The sequence below is a fragment of the Macaca fascicularis genome, chromosome 1, assembly GCF_037993035.2.
Source record: "Macaca fascicularis isolate 582-1 chromosome 1, T2T-MFA8v1.1".
Taxonomy (NCBI): Eukaryota; Metazoa; Chordata; class Mammalia; order Primates; family Cercopithecidae; genus Macaca; species Macaca fascicularis.
In genome coordinates, this window is record NC_088375.1 from 157424180 (window position 1) to 157437652 (window position 13473).

A 13473-nucleotide genomic window follows, 5' to 3' on the forward strand; every position below is an offset into this window, starting at 1 on the left:
TCTTTACGGCACTGCCTCCGCCCCTTCAGGTGCGGGAAGTCTGAAGCCGGCAAACATGGCCGTCACCTACTCTCTCAGCCGGCCTGCGGCTGCCTTGGTAGCGGTGTTGCTCTTGTTTTTCGGCAGCGTGGCCGCTAGGCATATCGAGGTAGGAGTCAGGCTTATTTGACCACAGAGCCCCGGGAGGCCGGCTGTGTCGTGACTGTGCGCTCTCCAGCAGATGTCCGATACACAGCAGCTGAGGGAAGCCTCCTGGAGTCAATCAGCCCCTGACCCTGGCTGGGTTTGAGGAGGGTGTCACTGGGCACGGGTTGGGACAGTGTTGGTCTGTTTCAGCGTTTTAAAAGGATGAATTAAAAGAATCAAACGCTTGGAGACAGAGGAGGACCTGATCTTTGCTCCTACATGTGTGCAGTTCTTAGCAGGTGAAATATGAGCAAGAGGCTGGTGAAATGTCAGTGTGCAGCAACTACTTTCCTGCTACGCAACTGCAGCCCTCTGTTTTGATAGGAATCAGACGGAACTGGAGAGGTGAGAGCAATTTTAAGAATTCAGATCGTAGAATTTAGTGATAATTAGAACATGGGATAAAGAGAAGTGTTTATTAAGATTCTCAAGTTTCTGGCTTAGGAGCAACATGTCTGGGTTAAGAAATGGAGGAGAAAACGGGTGCTCAGTTTTATCATGGGCTCTCCCAGCGTCCCATTTTTAAACGTGGACACAAGACATTCTGGTGCTCTATAATGCTTTTACTATCCACCGTAGTCTTATGATTCCTCAGTCCAGGTCTACAATCTAGATGTCTGGTATCTTTTTCAGGCCTGCATATCCAGCTGACTAAGAAGCCGGGATAGTCAGGAGACATTTGAAAATCTGTGTCCAAAGTTTTGTCTTCTGCTTAGCCTACCTACTCTTAAGAAGACACTGAAAAACTAAGCACCTCTTTTCTCCTTCGTTTCTCCACCCAGATATGCTGCTCCTAAGCTAGAAACCTGAGAGTCTTAATCTCTTTATCCCATATTTTAATTATCACTAAATTCTATGATCTGAATTCTTAAAATTGCCCTCACCTCTCCAGTTCCACTGACTTAATTCAGGCTGTGATCACTTCTTGTCTAAACTCTTGCGATTACTTTATCTTGTTTTCCATAGGCCTCCATACTCCCTCACTTTAGTGCTAGATTCGTCTCCACGAAATGTAAGTCTGATAAGGTTATTCTTCTGATGAAGTCTTTTAAATATTTCTCCGTTGCATACAGAATAAAGTCTAAACGTTATGACCTGGTTCTTGCCTACTTTTCCAGTGTTCCGTTTTGGAACCTCTTCTCCCCACCACCTGGGCACCTTGAGTTTAGACCAGTGGACTCCAAACTTTTTGAATACACACCCTATCAGTTAAAAAAAAGATATTGAGCATGAACTTTGTATATATTTATGAATTACTGTTAATTTATATATTCGATATTTATATAGCATATTTTTTAGAGAACATAAATATGAGTAAATAGAAGTTCTATTTCCTTTATTCTGATTTTGACTGCTTCATCTTGGATACTATTACTGTTTTTTGTAGTTACATAATTGCTGTGCTTTTTCACATTATGATATTTTATACATCCTGTTTCCTCTGTTCATTTGCTAGGATACAGTGAAGTCATAACCTCTGTAGAAACTTTCCGTATCTCTTACCTTTGCCTTTACTTTTGTAATTCGTACACTTGATACAGCACTCATTTACTATAACCCTTGTATACTTTGTACTATTATTCCATCATCTCTCACTTAGATATAGGAGCAACAGTTCCCTAAATGTTTTTGTTTGAGTCATTGTTTTTTCCTTTCAATCTGTTCTCTAAATTGAAGCAGAGTAACTTTTAAAAATGCAATTCCGATCATGTCACCCAGGCACCTTAATGTTGCTCAAAAGATCACCTTAATGTTGCTCTAAATTCTTCACCATGACCCACAAACAAAACCCTGCATATTTTTTGGGCCCTGACTACACTTCCAATTTTTTCTCTTTCTCTTTCAAACTTCTAGTTAGGTTTTCTTTTAGTTTCTCAAAACCTTTAAGCTTCTTCTCACATTAGAGCTGTCTCCCCTCTGTCTGGAATTGTGTTTCCTCTTTTCTTCATCTTTTGGATTTTAACCCAACAGTCACTTCTTTAGGAAAACTTTGCTGACCAGGTCAGGTCCCTCCGTTGTACTCTTCTTATATTGTATGTCTTTCCTTATCTGTTAAATGTATATCTATCCAATATCCAATATCCAGATAGATAGTAACCTATTTGAAGGCAGTACTATGGCTATTTTTGCCCAGCATTGTATTTGGAGCACTCAGGGCAGTGACTGGCATGTTACCCAATGAGTGTGATGAATTAATGAATGTCACATTGTAGTGTAAGTGTTTGCATGCTCCTCTTTATTGAACTCTTAATTCTTGAGAGAAAGCAGCATGTTTTTAAGTGATTTTTGTATCACTATATATTAATGGTACTCTTGATATCTGGGTGATACGGAAATTAAAAAATTTAAATTTCTGTGCCTGACTTATGTGGCACATAATAGGTGCTCCATTTACTGTATGTAGAATGAATAACTTTATAATGACTGTATTGTCTAGACAACCACAAAAAAGTTTTGCCATCTAAATTTTTTCACTAAGGTCTGAAAGAAGTAAGAACTTTGGGGGTGGAAGGCACATTAGAGACATGAGGATAGTCAAGTCTAAAGAGCTAAATGACTTACCCCAATTTCACAGCCAGTTGCGAGATAGGACCTGCATTTTAGCTTAGGTCTTTGAATTCCCAAATCAATGCTTAACCACTGTAGCGCATTGCTTTCTTTAACATCCAGGCAGCTGTTGAGTTTAGAGGTGGAAAAATACACACACACACACACACACACACACACACACACAGACATGCCGTACACACTCTTTTTGTTCAGGTTATTATTCTATATTTATCATGTCAGTAATTTAACTGACATGATTTAACCACTATTCTCTATTTCCATGAGATCAAGTTTTTAAAATTTTCCATATCTGGGTGATACGGAAATTTAAAAATTTAAATTTCTGTGCCTGACTTATTTCACTTAATGTAATTTCCTCCAGGCTCATCCATGTACCTATTTATGATAAGATTTTATTCTTTTTATGGATGGATAATATTCCATTTTATATATACACGAGTGCACGCGTGTGCGCGCACACACACACATACGTTTGCTTTATCCATTCGTCTATTGATAGATACTCAGGTTGATGCTATATCTTGGCTATTGTGAATAGTGTTTTAATAAATATGGAGTGTAGATATCTCTGGCCTACTGGTTTCCTTTCCTTTGAATATATGCCCAGTAGTGGAATTGCTGGATCATATGGTAGTTCTATTTTTATTGTTTTGAGGAGCCTCCATACTGTTCACCATAGTGGCTGTACTAATTTACATTCCCACCAGCAGTGTATAAGAATTCCTTTTTGTCTACATCATAACTAGCATTTGTTATTTTGTGTCTTTTTGATGATAGCCCCTAAGATGATATCTCATCGTGGTTTTGGTTTGCATTTCCTTGGTGATTAGTGATATTGAGCATTTTTTCATATACTTGTGGGCCATTTGTATGTCTTTTGAGAAATATCTATTCAGATCCTTTGCTTATTTTTAATTGGATTATTATTATTGTTATTATTTTTTGCTGTTAACATAGGTTTGAGTTCCTTGCATATTTTGGATGTTAATCCCTTATTGGATGAATAGTTTGCAAATATTTCAGGATTGCTTTTCTATTTCTGTGAAGAATATCATTGGTATTTTGATAGAGATTGCATTGAACTGTAGATCACTTTAGGTGATATGATCATTTTAACAATACAATATTTATTCTTCCAATTCATGAGCATGGAAGCATTTTCATCTTTTTGTGTTCTCTTCATTTTCTCTCATCAATATGTTGTAGATTTCATTGTAGAGATTTTTCACTTCTTGGTTAAATTTATTCCTAGGTGTTTAATTTTTCTGTAGTTATTGTAAATGGGATTGCCTTCCTGATTTTTTTTTTTTTTTTTTGAGACGGAGTCTCGCTTTGTCGCCCAGGCTGGAGTGCAGTGGCCGGATCTCAGCTCACTGCAAGCTCCGCCTCCCGGGTTTACGCCATTCTCCTGCCTCAGCCTCCCGAGTAGCTGGGACTACAGGCGCCCACCACCTCGCCCGGCTAGTTTTTTGTATTTTTAGTAGAGACGGGGTTTCACCATATTAGCCAGGATGGTCTCGATCTCCTGACCTCGTGATCCGCCCGTCTCGGCCTCCCAAAGTGCTGGAATTACAGGCTTGAGCCACCGCGCCCGGCGCCTTCCTGATTTTTCTTCAACTAGTTCATTATTGGTATATAGAAACGCCACTGATTTTTGTCTGTTGATTTTGTATCCTGCAAATTTACTGAATTAGTCTATCAGTTCTAAGAGATTCTTTTGTGGAGTGTTTAGGTTTTTCTATATATAAGATCATGTTGTTTGCAAACAAGGACAGTTTGACTTCCTCCTTTTCAATTGGGATGTCTTTTATTTCTGTCTCTTGTTTAGTTGCTCTGGCTAGAACTTCCAGCGATATGTTGAATAAGAGTGATGAGAGTGGGTATCCTTGTCTTGTTCTAGTTCTTACAGGGAAAGATTTCAACTTTTCCCTGTTCAGTGTGGTATTGGCTGATAGATGGCCTTTTTGTGTTTAGGTGTGTTCCTTCTATATCCACTTTGTTGAGAGTTTTTATTGTGAGGGGATGTTGAATTTCATCAAATGCTCTTTCTGTGTCTACTGAGACAGTCATATGTTTTTTGTCCTTCGTTTTGTTGATGTGATACATCATGTTTATTGATCTGCAATTAATACTACTCGATCGTGGTATATTATGTTTTTGTTGTGCTGTTGGATTCAGTTTGACTGTATTTTGTTGAAGATTTTCGCATCTATGTTCATCACAGGTATTGGCCTGTAGTTTCCTTTTTTTATTGTATGCTTGTTTTCTGGTTTTGTTATCAGGGTAATGCTGGCCTCATAAAACGAATTGGGAAGAATTACTTCTTTAATTTTTTTGGGATAGTTTGAGAAGAATTGGTGTTAGTTTTTTAAAAGTTTGGTAGAATTCGGCAGTGAAACCATCCCGTTCTGGGCTTTTCTTCGTTGAGGGATTTCTATTACTGCTTCAAGCTCGTTACTTAGTCTCAGTCCGTTCAGGTTTCTCTTTCTTCCTGGTTCAGTCTTGGTAGCTTGTATGTGTTCAGGAATTTATCCATTTCTTCTGGGTTTTCCAATGTATTGTGTATAGTTGTTTATAATAGTCTCTAGTGATTCTTTGTACTTCAGTCTCTAGTGATTCTTTGTACTACCCATTTGTAATATCTCCTTTTTTGTTTCTGAATATATTTATTTGGGTCTTCTCTCTTTTTTTCTTAGTTTGGCTAAAGGTTTGTTGATATTGTTTTTTTAAAAAGCCAGCTTTTTGCTTCATTGACTTCTTTTGTATTTTTCAGATCTCTTTTGTTTATTTCTGCTCTGATCTGTATTATTTCTTTTCTTATTTTGTGTTTGGTCTGTTCTTCTCTAGTAACTTGAGATGTGTTATTAGGTTAAATCTTTGTACTTTTTGATGTGGGCGATTATTGCAATAAACCTACCTTTTAGTACTGTTTTGCCATATCTCTTAGGTTTTGGTGTGTTGTGTTTCTATTTTCATATATTAAAGGAAATTTTTAATTTCCTTATTAAATTTCCTCCTTGACCCATTGGTTGTTCAGGAGCATGTTGTTTAATTTCCATATATTTGAACATCTTCTAAAATTTGTTGTGTATTTTGATTTCTAGTGCTTTTCTATTGTAGTCAGAAGATATTTTTGATATAATTTTGATTTCTAAAATTCACTGAGGCTTGTTTTGCGGCCTACCATGTGGTCAGTCTATCCTGGAGAAATGTTCCACGTGCTAATGAGAAGAATGTGTAATCTGCCATTGTTGGAAGAAATGTTCTATAAATGTCTGTTAGTTCTGTTTGCCTGTAATCCCAGCACTTTGGGAGGCTGAGGTGGGCAGATCACTTGAGGTCAGGAGTTTGAGACCAGCCTGGCCAACATGGTGAAACCCTGTCTCTACCAAAAATACAAAAATTAGCCGGGTGTGGTGATGCACACCTGTAGTCCCAGCTCCTCGGGAGGCTGAGGCAGGAGAATCATTTGAATTTAGGAGGTGGAAGTTGCTGTGAGGCAAGATTGCGCTACTGCACTCCAGCCTGGGTGACAGAGTGAGACTCCATCTCAAAAATAAAATAAATTCAGTGTTTCTTTGTTGATTTTCTGTCCAGATGATCTGTCCAATGGAGAATGGAGTGCTGAAGTCCCACCTAGTATTGTATTGTGATCTCTTCTCTCACTTTAGATCTAATAATATTTGCTTTATACATCTGGGTGCTACAGTGTTGGGTGCATACATATTTAAAATTGTATGCTCTCTTGCTGAATCGATTCCTTTATCATTGTATTGACCTTTGTCTCTTTTTTATAGTTTTTGACCTAAAGTCTGTTTTATCTGATCTAAGTACAGCTACTCCTGCTCCCTTTTGTTTTCCATTTGTGTGGAATGTCCTTTTTCATTCATTCACTTTGTCTATGCATGTTTATAGGTGAAGTGAGTTTCTTGTAGGCAGCATATATAATACTTGGGTCTTTACACTTGGTGTGTGCACTTGTGCACACAGGTACAGATGTGTGTACAAGTGGAAGTTTAAATTTATTCTCCCTGAAATTTTCTTGTTAGCTCAAAATTAAAGCTGTTAATGTTTTTCAGGCTATTGGTATGTTCCAGTCACTATTCCTACATTCTCTGCATCAGATAATATTATTACTGTTTAATAGATGGAGATTTGGAGGCACAGAAAAGTTAAGGAACTTTCCTGTTTATACACCTAGTAAGTAATAGAGCCCAGATTTGAACCTAGGCATTCTGACAGGTCTAGTAATTAATGTTTGGGAGCTGATCTGAGGTCAGTATGGCTTATATCCACTATTATTTTAATATATAATCAAAATATATTCATTAGGTGTCAGGATGTGGTGTTAGAAAATTTTAGGGTCTTGAGATGGCAGATATAATTCTTACTTTAATAGATTGGTGAAATGGTCCCTGGCAGAATGCTAGAGGATGTACTCAATCAGCTGTATTGATGAGTTCAGATAAAGTCCCTAGAACATAGTAAGAATGGATACTGAATGAAATTTTAACAGGAAGCGTATTAACTTATGTGTAGAATGAAGACATGAAATAAGTCATTCACAATTATAAGACTGAATGGGAAATTAGAAGCATATGAAGAAGACTTGTCTGTGTTTGAGATAAAATGTTTAAAAGCAATCAGGCCCCTCTTTCAATTATATCTCCCAGAAAAAAAAAAAGAAAAAAGAAACCTCAGCAATCTTTATGGGTGTTGTAGCACATTTGTCTGATCTTTAATTTTTAATATTGTGACCAATATTAAAGAATTAGTTGACATAATTGCAGAGATTTTAGAGAATCAACTGAGATGACTATTAAATGATTAAAGGATTAAAAAGATGTCTGTGAGAAGTTCAAAGAGTGAAAATTTTGTTTTTGTTGAGGATGTAAGGAGATTATATTGCACAAGCAATTCATGAGGATAAAAATTATATGGCATTACTAAAAGTGAAATATTAATTTTCGGTTAAATTCCTGGCATATGCATTTTTACTTTGCCTTCTCACTGTAGAGAGTGATCACTTTAATAGAGGAATTATCAGAGTACAGCCTAAAAGAAGATTTTGAAAGTTATAACTTTATAGTACAACCTTTATGTAATACCTTCTTACCATATTCTGAACCTATGAACCATGTGATTTCAGTTTTCCATAGGAGACTCTGGATTTGTTCAACGACAGTAAAGGCATTTGGACCATGGATTCATTCATTCACAAAATATTTATTAAAAACCTACTATATGCCAAGCTTACTTGGAATACATCATTGAATATAACTGATGAAAACCCCTGCCCTACTGAGGCTTACATTGTTTTGGGGAAAGATAGATGATTAATAATATACATAATAAATAAGTTAATTATATATATAATGTAAGAAGATGATAAACACAGTGGAAAAAATAAATCATAGTAAGAAAAATGGTGGGGTGAAGTTGCAGTTTTAAATAATAGCCTTGTTAAATGTTGAACAAGCAAATTGTATATTCTTAATTGAGCATATATTTCACTTTCTTAATAATTCTCAGGGTATGGGAAATAGAAAGATATGAGTTATATAATATACTTTCATTTGAGTAATGCTAAATAATATTTTAAAGCAGAAACTCTTGCACATAAATCTTACAGTTCTCTAAAAGAGTGCTGTGATGTAGGATTGGCATTGCTTTCATTTTGCACATGAGGAAACTGAGTCTTCAGGAAGGTTAAGTATCTTAATCAAGGTTACTCTGTTTAATAGGTGTCTAAGCCAAGACTGAAACCCATTTCTCCAGATTTCCAGTTCAGGACATTTGCCCTTACAGTATCTTAAGCTGTAAGCTCTTTTGATTCTTTATGTAGTCCATAATGTCAAATACTGGAATCTTCATAAACTTACGTAAGATGATTGTTATTACAACTATAAAAACTACAGGAGTCTTAACTGTCCATTATCAGTCTTTATTCTGAGAAATTGTGGCTTTTTCTTCTATTTGTTTTGCTTTATTTAGGATCAAGCAGAACAATTCTTTAGAAGTGGCCATACAAACAACTGGGCTGTTCTGGTAAGTATACTGTAAAAGTATACCTCTCTGTTCACATTAGATATGTATCTGAGAAATTTGTGCGAATCGTATTTTTGAAAATACAATTTATTTTTGTACATTTTATATCAGAAATTCTTTATTTTGATTTGGCTGTATTTTAAATTGACCACATCAACTATAATATTCTAGTAATATTCTTTGTCCTCTGTCAAGTGGTGATCTGAAAATAAATTTAAGAATAAATTAGGAATGCTATTGTTAAAGGAAGCATTTTATAAAAGGTAGAAATATTTTAATGCTGGAAACTACTAATTGCATCTCTTATCTATAGTATTAGTTTATAGATACTCTCTACTTATGTTTTTTAAAAATTTTTCAGTTGTTTTTTCTGCTTCTAAAAATAGTAAATGACCACTGTAGAAGTTCAAATTACACAGAAAAGTTTAAAGAAGGCAGACTAATTTTGTTATGTGAATTTCACCTCAATTAAAGAAGACAGGGAAAATGGCTTCAAGTCCCACATCCCAGAGTTAATATTTTGGTGAGCATTGTTCAAGCCCTTTCCCTCTTCATATATAAGCATAAAGATGTATAGATATATGATTTTATATAATTAGGATCATATTATACCTGCTATTTTGCAACCCTTTAGCATATCTTAGGGATCTTTTCCTGCCAGTAGGTATGGAGATAATCTTTTCCAAAAGCTGTATTTTCTTCCATTTTATGAATGTACTGTAACCTCCAGTTTATGGGCATTTAGAGTCTAAATTTTTCATTATTGTAAATAGGACTGTGTTGAATGGTCTTATACACATAACTCTGTGACTTGACTGATTTTCTCTTTAGAATAAATTCCTAAGTATAAGAATGTGAAGTCATGGAGCATGATTGCCTCCAGAAAGGCTGTGGCTCCTTTTCTAAATCCAAGTTAGCTATATATTCTTAATTTTTATCTTAACTTTTTGACTGCTGGTCAACAAATTAAATTTTGTTTTAATTTGCATTGTTTCAATTTTTAGTAAGGCCTGCTTATTGGCCTTTTTTTTTTTCTTCTGCCTTTTGCCCAACCTTAGTGTGAATTACCATCTTTAATTTTTCTGGATTCATAAATTTGTAGTTTTAATTCCCCAAATAGAATTCACATAATCAAATTTGTTTTTCCTATGGTTGGAAAATATTTGGATAATAGTTTCACTACTGGAGTTTCATTTAATGGCATTTATAGGATTAGGAAATATAATGTTTGACATAATGAAAAAACATGTACAAGGGTTGGACTGGAAGATTAGGTTCAAAGAGGCAGGAAAGGAAGCTGATTTTGTGAAAAAGGGAGCAGAGAATGTACAGCATCTCAAAGCTAGTAATGCATGTTGGAAAAGGAAGAAAACTGGGGATTATAAATGGTAAGAATATAGTGGGAATATAAAGGAGATGGGTAGAGGAATTCAACTTAAAGTGCAGAATAAACATGCAAGACTATAATTAACTATTGACGCCAAATGAATGTTTGAGGCTTTGTAAATTTATTGAGAATCATTTGATAAAAACATAAATGAATTATCCATAGGTTCCTAGAAGTAAATAGGGTGATTACAGATTCTATACTTGTTTGTTTTAAATATAATAGCATTGTGATTAAATAGGACAGTGTAACATGGGTTCATGGCTCATTTTCTTGTTCTTCAAGAAAAAATCTCTTATATATGCTACCTTTCACAAGAAATTTTTCTGAAGTTACTGAGGAAAGCCTGCTAAAGATAAGGAGAGAGGATTTCAATGCCTACTTAAAAGTAAGGAGAACCATCAGGAGCCAGACCATCATCTACCAATTTGACAGGATAAACTTTCTCTACAGGAGACTAGGATCCCCTCAGTGTTCAAAAGGGGATAACTGCCTATGTGCAGACCAGCAATTGCCAAAGGGCTTATCTTTTGGAACTAAAAGACTGTTAGCTTATACTGACACACACATGAAAGCCTTCCTTGCTCTGGGAATCCTCTAACCAAATCTCTCTTCAATTTCAGTAACCTGGGATTCAAGTAAAAAATAAAAGATGAAAAAAAAACATTACTGACCTTTGTATTACAACTGCAGTTTTCTTTTTTTGTCCAGTATTTTACATATTAGTATAGTGAAACTTGAATAAATTATTCTTTATTTTTTAAAATTAAAAAGGGAGTTTTTGGAGATGAGGTCTTGTGCTGCCTCCCAGGCTGGAGTGCGGTGGTGTGATCATAGCTCACTGTAGCCCTGAACTCCTGGGCTCGAGTGATCCTCCTACGTCAGCCTCCCAAGTAGTTAGAACTACAACCACAAACCACCACTCCTTGCTAAATTTTACATTTTTTTGTAGAGATGGAGGACTCGTTGTGTTGCCCAGGCCGTTCTTTAACTTCTAACCTCAAGTGATCCTTCCACCCTGGCCTCCCAGACTGCTAGGATTATAGGTGTGAGCTACTGTGTCCAGCCAGAATTTTATATTTTTGACATATGGAATTTTACATTTTTATGTAGTCAAAAATTTAGTCTTTTCCTGATTGGATTCTAAATTGAAAATTTAATTTAAAAAACCATGTAATTCCTTTCTATTTGGCAGGGGCAAGAACACTTACGCTATTCTCAAAATTGTCATTATACCTACTAAAGGCACAGGCATGTGATAGAAACCAGGATTGTGCTTGGTAGATGTATTACCAAGTGACCCTGATCTATATTTACCTACCTTAGAATGGGTTCTCAGCAACACTAACTTTTGAGGCATGGAATTACATTTTCCCAGCACCTTTAATATAATTCTTAGGAATTTTTTTAAACTATAAAACTTGGTTGGATTGTTTCTAATTTTCTCTTTAGTTTAATAGCTTCTTTATAATGCACTCTCTTATATGCATTTATAACTGTTTTATATGTTATGTTTTATCCTGTGTCCTACATTTCTCACAACGAAGGAAGCAATCTGGAATGAAACAAATATTGTATAACCCTATGTAGCTGATTTTCTATTCTTTTTTTTTTTTTTTTTTTTTTTTTTTTTTTTTTTTTTTTGAGACGGAGTCTCACGCTGTTGCCCAGGCTGGAGTGCAGTGGCGCGATCTCGGCTCACTGCAAGCTCCGCCTCCCGGGTTCCCGCCATTCTCCTGCCTCAGCCTCCTGAGTAGCTGGGACTACAGGCGCCCGCCACCGCGCCCGGCTAATTTTTTGTATTTTTTAGTAGAGACGGGGTTTCACTGTGGTCTCGATCTCCTGACCTTGTGATCCGCCCGCCTCGGCCTCCCAAAGTGCTGGGATTACAGGCTTGAGCCACCGCGCCCGGCCTGATTTTCTATTCTGTAAATAAATTATGGGTATTGTCTTTGATTCTAAATAATTTAACTTTTTAGAAATAGAAATGCTATTGAGTCACAGAAATTGTGATAACTAAGTTGGTTCAGTATTTGATTAAATTTCCCAAAGATATGCTTTCTCTTAAGCTGAGTGGTCTTTTAAAATCTAATACCAGTTATGAAAGACTTCTCTTTGGAGAGATTAGTTTTACTGAAAATTCTTTTTTTTCTTTTTTTTTTTTCTTTTTTTGAGACAGAGTCTTGCTCTGTCACCAAGGCTGGAGTGCAGTGGTGCCATCTCTGCTCACTGCAACCTCCACCTCCCAGGTTCAAGCGATTCTCATGCCTCAGCCTCGCAAGTAGCTAGAACAAAGGTGCACGCCACCACACCCGGGTAATTTTTGTATTTTTAGTGGAGGTGGAGTTTTGCCATGTTGGCCAGGCTGGTTTCAAACTCCTGTGGGCCCAAGTGATCCGCCCACCTTGGCTTCCCAAAGTGTTGGTATTACAGGTGTGAGCCACTGTGCCTGGCCTTTACCGACAATTCTTTATGTTTGCTGTTTTAAAGCCTGAATTATGGCATCCTCTTTCTTTAGAGATCTCTGTATCCTACTTAAAGAAAAATACTCTGCAGCTCCATGGTTAGCTTTGATGCATAAAAATTGTTTTAATTTATTTATTTTAATACTTTAGGTGTGTACGTCCCGATTCTGGTTTAATTATCGACATGTTGCAAATACTCTTTCCGTTTATAGAAGTGTCAAGAGGCTAGGTATTCCTGACAGGTAAGAATCCTCAATAAAGCTTAACTTTGAACTTCAGTGAAAATAACCCTTAGGTAATTGTTATTATATTTGTATTTTGTGTTACTTTTGAAAAAGGTAAAAAAAAATCTGATTTGAAGTTTTTTTGTTGTTGTCGTTAGAACATACTACCAAGTATAAATTAGATGTTACTTACGACCATAATGACAAATTGTATAAAAGAACAAATGCTAAGGTAAAAAGATTGGATAAAATATAATTATTTAGTGTAATGTATTTAATTAGTAAATGACTCAGTCAGGGTTTCTAATTGCAGATAACGGAGGGCAATTCTGATTGATTCAAGCAGAAAAGGGATTCATTGAAAGCATATTGTTTACCTTGCCAAATTAGTGAGAAGGTTGTATCCTTTAATAGCCAGGAACAAGGAAGCCTAGATATCAGAAGAGGCATAGCTAAAAATCATAACTTAAAACAGTCTGGTGACAATAATGGAGCTGCAAATTGCTGAAGCCTAGACTCAGCCACTGCATAGCTGCTACACTTAATGTTGCTATTGCCTCCTGCTGCCAAAATTCGAATTTTGCTGTTCCAA

The 13473-nt window shown here is 36.1% G+C and overlaps 1 protein-coding gene across 4 annotated transcripts in view; it reads left to right on the forward strand.

Moving 5' to 3' along the window:
- The first annotated feature begins 27 nt into the window (after window positions 1-27).
- Window positions 28-13473, forward strand: part of PIGK (phosphatidylinositol glycan anchor biosynthesis class K) — a 114298-nt gene continuing 100852 nt past the window's right edge. The window contains exons 1-4 of one of the 4 annotated variants that reach the window (XM_074003486.1): window positions 28-148; window positions 1153-1198; window positions 8752-8805; window positions 12808-12899. Coding sequence is in view for 1 of the 4 variants with exons in the window: in XM_005542982.4 (XP_005543039.2) it covers window positions 56-148; window positions 8752-8805; window positions 12808-12899 (239 nt within the window). In the remaining 3 variants the exon portion in view is untranslated. Of the gene's footprint in view, window positions 532-1152; window positions 1199-8751; window positions 8806-12807; window positions 12900-13473 lie in introns of all 4 variants that reach the window. The other 3 variants (XM_074003494.1, XM_005542982.4, XM_074003493.1) reach the window with 3 other exon arrangements.